This window comes from Portunus trituberculatus, chromosome 17 (genome assembly GCF_017591435.1).
Source record: "Portunus trituberculatus isolate SZX2019 chromosome 17, ASM1759143v1, whole genome shotgun sequence".
Classification (NCBI taxonomy): Eukaryota; Metazoa; Arthropoda; class Malacostraca; order Decapoda; family Portunidae; genus Portunus; species Portunus trituberculatus.
Genome location: NC_059271.1, coordinates 5850001 through 5857500, shown reverse-complemented (window position 1 = coordinate 5857500; position 7500 = coordinate 5850001). Strand labels below are relative to the sequence as shown.

Here is a 7500-nt window from a genome sequence, read left to right as displayed (position 1 = left end):
GAATAGTGAGCAGAATGAACATAGAAACGCGTCATGGTACTCAAGGGGTTAAAGATGGCTGTAGAGTAATAAAAGATGTCTTATAGAGTGTTTTGTAATTAATCTCATCAATATCAGGACACGTTTTCATATTTATTCTGGTTACTATTTGTTAGTTTTATAAAGCTTCAGAAACATATGTTGGGATTAGAATAGTAAAGACTCTGGCCATTAATCTTTTCACCTCCGCAAATAAAATCGTCTAATCATGCTCAGAAAACAAGGTAAAACAGCGTCTCAGTATTGAAGGGGTGAAGAACGCGACAGATATCACTGAGATTAAGGGTTAAACGAGGTGAGCTAGCAAAGCAGGAGATGGACAGAAGGAATAAAGTGAAGAAACTGATGACGATTATCCATGCAGCGCCGTAACATCGAGAAGACAACGAAGACCAAAGCCAGAAGAAAAAAAAGAGAAACGCACTGAATAAAACTAATGACGATTCAGATTCCAATGAAGAGCATCAACGACCAACGAAAGCTTTGTCAATAGGTTCACGGAGATATTACTAGACGGGATTGGTTTGGGTAATGCTGGCCTATACGTATACATTACTAGCCTACTATCTCACTACTACTGCACTAACCTGCCTGTTTGTCTGCCTGCCTCCTTCCCAGCTTGTCTATCTCTGCCCTGGCTTTGGGTAATGATGGGGTTACATACACATACAGCACTCTTACTACACTACCCTGCCTGCCTGCCTCTCTGCTTGTCATCTCTACTACGCTACCCTGCTTGCTTGCCTGCCTACCTCTGCCTGCCTGTCTATTTTATGTAGGATAGGAAGCTGGACAAAGGCAACATAAAACGAGAGAGAAAAAAAAAGGTTCACTACGTTGCCAGTCCCTCTGCAGGTCCGAGAGATGAAGAATAAAAAATAAAAAAAAGGCGAAAAATGTCTTGAAACCTCCCTCCTAAATGAAGTCAAGTCGTAGGAAGTTGGAAATACAGAAGCAGCCTCTCCTCTGGTTGCCTGTCTACCTGTCTGCCTGCTTGTCTGTCTACCTGTTTGCCCGCCTATCTACCTGTCTGCCTGTATTCCTGCCTGTCTGCCTGCCTGCCTATCTATCTGCCTATCTGTATTCCTGCCTGCCTGCCTGCCTGCTTGTCTACCTGTTTTTTCCTGCCTCTGCATGAATTTTCTCATTATATTATGTAAGTGGGAAGCTTCAAGGCGCTTCCAAGTCTGAATGGGATGATTTTCAGTATTTTTTTTTTATTTTTTTTCTCTTTCTCTTTTTCTTTCTTTCTTTCGCGAGACAATTAGCGTGTTTTTTTTTTTTTTATTCCAAATTTGTTTTCTAATATCGAGTCTTCCTCCTTTGTGCGTTTAGGAGGAGGAGGAGGAGGAGGAGGAGGAGGAGGAGGAGGAGGAGGAGGAGGAGAAGAAGAAGAAGAAGAAGAAGAAGAAGAAGAAGAAGAAGAAGAAGAAGAAGAAGAAAGAAGAAGAAAAAGAAAAAGAAAAAGAAAAAGAATAATAAGAAAAAGACGAACAAGAAAAAGAACAAGAACAAGAAGAATAAGAACAAGAACAAAAATAAAGAACAAAGAAAAGAAATAGAGAAAGAAAGAAGAGGAAGAAGAGGAAATATAGAAGAAGGAAAGGGAAAGAAACTAGTAACAGTAGTAGTAATAGTAGTAGTAGTAGTAGTAGTAGTAGTAGTAGTAGTAGTAGTAGTAGTAGTAGTAGTAGTAGTAGTAGTAGAAGTAGTAGCAGCAGCAATAGGAGAAGCAGTGTGCATTCTCGTGTGTGTGTGTGTATGTGTGTGTGTGTGTGTGTGTGTGTGTGTGTGTGTGTGTGTGTGTGTGTGTGTGTGTGTGTGTGTGTGTGTGTGTGTGTGTGTGTGTGTGTTTCCGTTGAGTGCGTGCGTTTACAAGTGCGTGTGCGTGTATGTGTGTGTGTGTGTGTGTGTGTGTGTGTGTGTGTGTGTGTGTGTGTGTGTGTGTGTGTGTGCGTGCGTTGATTTGCGTATATATGTGTATGAGAATACGTGAACTAACCAGGAGTGATGGCAAGGTCTGCGTCGTTCCAGGAGTGCCAGGTGGCGGTGGGGGCGTGTGGGGGTGGCGCTCCACACACACGCCACACCTGCGCGGGCACCACCACCTGCACACCGCCCACGTGCACGCCGCCCCGGGTCGCGCGCCACAGCTGCTCTGAGAACCTCGCGAAGGACACCTGTGGAGGAGGAAGGTGCGGTGAGGTGAGGCGATGAGGCGGGAAGGGAACGAATTACTAAGAGGAAGTGATGAATACATGAATTAATACAGAATGGAGAGTATAAATGAAGGGAGTGAGGGAGGGAGGGAGGGAGGAAGGAAGGGATAAAGAGAGGGAGGAATAAAGGAAGGAAGGAAGGAAGGAATGGAAGAATTAAAGGAGGGAAGGAGCGAGGGAGGGAAGAATAAAGGAAGGAAGGAAGGAAGGAAGGAATGGAAGGAGAAAGGAAGGAAAGAAGAGAGAAAAGGCAAAAAAGGAGAAAAAAAAAATGAAAATCGATCAATATCAAGAAAAGAAAAGTAATGAAACTATAAACACAACAATGTAAATATACCAATTTGATAAAAACACTTCACACACACACACACACACACACACACACACACACACACACACACACACACACATAAAAAATAACAAAAAATAGAGGAAAAATAACCACAGACATGACAAAGAGAAAAAAAGAAAGAAAAAAAAAAACCCCAACGAGGAAGGGAATGAAAACGAAAGGGGTGTGACTCAATGGACGAAAAAGAACCAAGACGAGGCACCAGTTACTCATGATTAATCCTTTTTAGAGACACACTCAGCAACACGTTGACAGTAGTAGTAGTAGTAGTAGTAGTAGTAGTAGTAGTAGTAGTAGTAGTAGTAGTAGTAGTAGTAGTAGTAGTAGTAGTAGTAGTAGTAGTAGCATATTGTTAGTTAGTTAAGGATTGGTAATATTTATCTTTTTAGTTTTCCTCTCTCTCTCTCTCTCTCTCTCTCTCTCTCTCTCTCTCTCTCTCTCTCTCTCTCTCTTTTCCAAGTCAAGCAGAACGTGGGTAGCATTCTTGAAGGACAGTGATGCACACACACACACGCACACACACACACACACACACACACACACACACACACACACACACACACACACACACACACACACACACATACAGGGGGCGTGGCGTGGCGTGGCGTGGCGTGGCTTGGCTCGCAGCGGTGGTGGATGCATACATAGAACTCGCCAGGTGGAACTAATAGCCAAGAAGCTCAGGTAGGTTGGCCGATTTGCTTCTAGGAGACACACACACACACACACACACACACACACACACACACACACACACACACACACACACACACACACACACACACGTCCCAAACTTTCCCTTCTTTTCCTTCGTCTTCACTTCCTGCGGGACAAGAGGAAAGGAGATGGAAAGTGAAAGGAAGGGAAAAACAGATGGAAGGGAAAGGAAGAGAAGAGAACACAGTGGAAGACAGGTTGATAAAGGAGTAGAAAAGGAAGTAGATGATGAGGAGAAAGAAGAAAGAGGAGAAACGAGGATAAAAAATTAAAAAGTGAGGAGAAAGGAAGAGAAGATACAGTATGAATGGGGAGGAAGAGTGGAGAAGAGAGAGAAAAAATAAAAATGGACGAAAGAGAAAGGAAGGGGAAAGAAGGGAAAGGTTTAGAAGGAAACGAAAGGTAAGAGTAGGAGGTATAGAAGTGATGAAAGGAAAAAGATGTGGGATTAAATAAAAAAAAAAGAGAGAATAGGAAGGGAGGGAGAGAGAGGGAGGGTAACAATGTAAAATGCTTCATCTCATCCTATCCCCCTGTTAGTGACGTCTTAAAAAAAAAAAAAAGGTAAATTCTATATCTCGCTGAACAAGATATACTGTCTCTCACTCCTTATTCTGTCCACCTCCCTAATGCAAGAGTCAACCAGCACTTTAAATCATTCACCTCTCTTATTGGTAAATTCCGAAACTCTCTCCACCTTCCTATGACTTGAACTCTTTTATGAGAGTTTTCAAGACATTTAAGTTTTGGGCCTTTTTTACAGTCTTTGTTCTCTTTAACCAGTGACCATCTTACGTAAAAAAACATCTACACATCAACGTTTTATTAAGCTTAATGAAAGGCTGAGGCGGTTGGAGGGTTAAAAGAGACATCACGGAAACTCACACGGGCCACTATACTGTAAGGAGGCGGAACAGACTTCACGTGACCGAAGCCAAGACCTGACAGACCAAAAAGCGGAGGCGAGACCGGGGAGGAACACGATCACACAAAGAATGCACCAAGGTAATCAGGGAGAGAAAAAATGAGAAAACTGAGAAAAGAGAGAGAGAGAGAGAGAGAGAGAGAGAGAGAGAGAGAGAGAGAGAGAGAGAGAGAGAGAGAGAGAGAATTTTAACAGCTTTCAATTATTTTTCTTTGGTTAATTTATTTCTTCCCTACAGAATTTTGTTATCATCGTATTAAAACTTCCTTTTCTTTGTTTCTTCTCTTTTTATGTTGATTTTTCTTCTCCCGTCTTTCTGTTCTTCCTTCACTCCCACTCACTAATCCAACACACACACACACACACACACACACACACACACACACACACACACACACACACACACAAACAGTCCCACGGAACCTCATGACATCTGTTACCGTAATACCGCGACTGTGGGTGCTATCTAGGAGGAGGAGGAGGAGGAGGAGGAGGAGGAAGAAGGACCACACCACACCACCACACAGTAATGAAGACCCGGGACCCGCCACAGCCACAGCGGGTAATTAAAGAAAACGGTATACGTGCGTCGTGAGGAGGACGAGGAGCGGGAAGACGAGGAGCGGGAGGGTCATGATGAGACTCCTCCTCCTCCTCCTCCTCCTCCTCCTCCTCCTCCTCAGGGACTATTCACGGTTCACGGACTTTGGGGTAGATTTCCAGTTGTGGTCCGCTTTTTATGCATGTCTCCCTCTTCCGTTTTCTTTCACGAGGGGCTCACGGGGGACCTGCGGTGAGTTTAGGGAGAAATATCCACTTGTAGTGTTACTGATACTGCTGCTGCTGCTGTTGCTGATGATGATGATAATGATGATAATAATGAACAACAACAACAACAACAGCAGCAACAGCAACAACAACAACAACAACAAACAACTGCAACTACAATAATAAAAACAAAGCAACAAACGAAGAAAGACAAGAACAAGAACAGCAACAACAACAACAAAAGGAAACCAAAACAAACAAACAGACAAGAAACAACAATAACACCACCACCACCACCACCACCACCACCACCACCAACAACAACAACAACAACACCAACAACAACAATTAAAGACAAACCTACAAAAACAAACACAAACAAAACAAAACACAAAAACACCACCACCACCACCACTACCACCGCTACTTAAGTCTGATATAGTGGGAGGGTGGGGGGCGGCCATCCACTATTATACGGCTTCTTGACTCATAACGGGATGCAGAAGGGATGGAATGCCACTGAAGTATTTAAACTAGATGTGGTCATTTGAGGAACGCACGTGTTTAGGCTTAGCTGGCGTCTTGGTGGGCTAGTGAGGGCATGAAGGGACGGGGAGGGGCGAATTGAGGGTATGAGAGGGAAAAGGTGGGGCAAGTGAGGGGGCAATGAAAGGGACTTGTTTGTGTAGTAGATAGATGGATAGGTAGATAGAGACAGATGGATGGATAGGTAAGTACATAGATAGATAGACTGACGGATAGATAAATAGATAGATAGATAGATATTTGCTATAGTATGTTGTTTGCTATAGAAATTTGCAAGTTTGTAGAGGTGGTTTGTTTAAGGAGGGAGAAGAGGAGGAGGAGGAGGAGGAAGAGGAGGAAGAGACATACCTGATAATAAAATAATAATAAAAAATAATAATGAGGATAAAGAAATTAAAGAAAAGAAAAAAGATACGCAAGCACTAGAACAAGAACAAAGAAAACGGGAATAAGAGCAACAAGACGATAATGAAACCAACAGAAGTGAAGATTAGTATAAAACCGACCAAGTGGAAGAAATAAGGACGAGCAAGGCACCTCATTTTTTTTTCTATCCTTTTTTCTTATTTTCTTATTTTTTCATCTATTTTCCCCAACCCCTAAGAAATATTCACGGAGAAACAATAACTTCTCGCTGAAGAATTATTATTACAACATGGAAGACGAAGCATACGTGAACAAGAAAAGGGATCTAGTATATAAAAGAACTAATAACATTCATTCACAACATCTAAAACTACATAATACTAATACTAATAGCCTACAACACACACGCACACACTAAAAAAAAAAAAAAAAAAAAAAAAAAGAATGATAAAAGTGACAAGAAAGACGTAGGTAGGTGAATGTGTAGTGAAGATCGTGAGAACAGGTCTGCGGGATGAAAGATCAAGATTAAGCGAGTTTCCTTCCTTGTCCCACCTGGTTTGGCATTCCCTCCCTTCCCTCTCTCCCTCCCCACCGTCACACCAACACCACACCACTCTCCTCTCCTTCACACCACCACACTATAACCACCTCTCTCTCTCTCTCTCTCTCTACCAACACCACCACATCCCTGACACTACCTCCACCTTCAGACACCCGCCTTAGCGTTCTCTCCTCCCACAGTGTCCTCGCCAACTCACGATAGGATGCTGCTAACTAGAGAGGAAGGAAGACAACATTGCAACGGTGTAACATTTAATTCTCGTCTGATGTTGTAGAGAAATCAAGAGGGGAAGGTTATTATCAGTTCTTCAGCTTAGTAGTAGTGGTGGTGGTGGTGGTGGTAGTAGTAGTGATAGTAATGATGATGATGATAGTGAAGAGAAATGGTAATGAAAAAAAGGAATATGGAAGAGAAGACAAAAAAAAAAAGTGAAGACGAAAATATAATAAAGATGAGAAAGAAAACAAAAGACGATCAGCTAACTTATAAGGAAGAGAAGACGAAAAAAAAAAAAAAAATAAATAAGGTAAAGACGAAAATATAATGAAGAAAGAGACAATCAGTTATCAAGGTTCATATAAAATTTCTTGTCCTCCTTACATAAACACGACAATTATATATTCAGTTACTCCGTTCCGACTGGTAGCTGGAGACAGGAAGGGACGCGGATGTTGTCTGTAGCACCAGTAGAAGTAGCGGTAGGTAGGCTTCATACACATCGGTGACATCATAAACTTCAAGAAAAAAAAACAAACAAACTGGATATTGAAAGAAGGGACAATACGAACTTCTTGTTTTATGTAAGAGGAGAAAACTGGCCAAGGAAAACAGAAAGAGTAAAAGGAAGAAGGAGTAAAAGGAAAAAAAAAGGTGCTTCACTCAAATAGGTAAATGCAAATAGGTAAATAGGTAAATAGAAATGGGTAAATAGGTAAATAGTCTGAGTAAACACCACCATTGAGGCAGACGCACTATCACACAGCCTACCAGCACCATCACC

General features: G+C 42.1%; 1 protein-coding gene across 1 annotated transcript in view; it reads right to left on the bottom strand.

The window, feature by feature from the left end:
• The window catches only part of LOC123505181, a 26255-nt gene that overhangs the window by 18731 nt on the left and 24 nt on the right, over positions 1–7500 (bottom strand). Inside the window, exons 1-3 of the mRNA XM_045256344.1 lie at positions 7488–7500; positions 4216–4271; positions 2042–2219 (exon numbers count right to left, since the gene is read on the bottom strand). The exon at positions 7488–7500 is cut by the window's right edge and continues 24 nt beyond it. Of these exons, the coding sequence (XP_045112279.1) occupies positions 2042–2219; positions 4216–4271; positions 7488–7500 (247 nt within the window). The remainder of the gene's footprint in view (positions 1–2041; positions 2220–4215; positions 4272–7487) is intronic.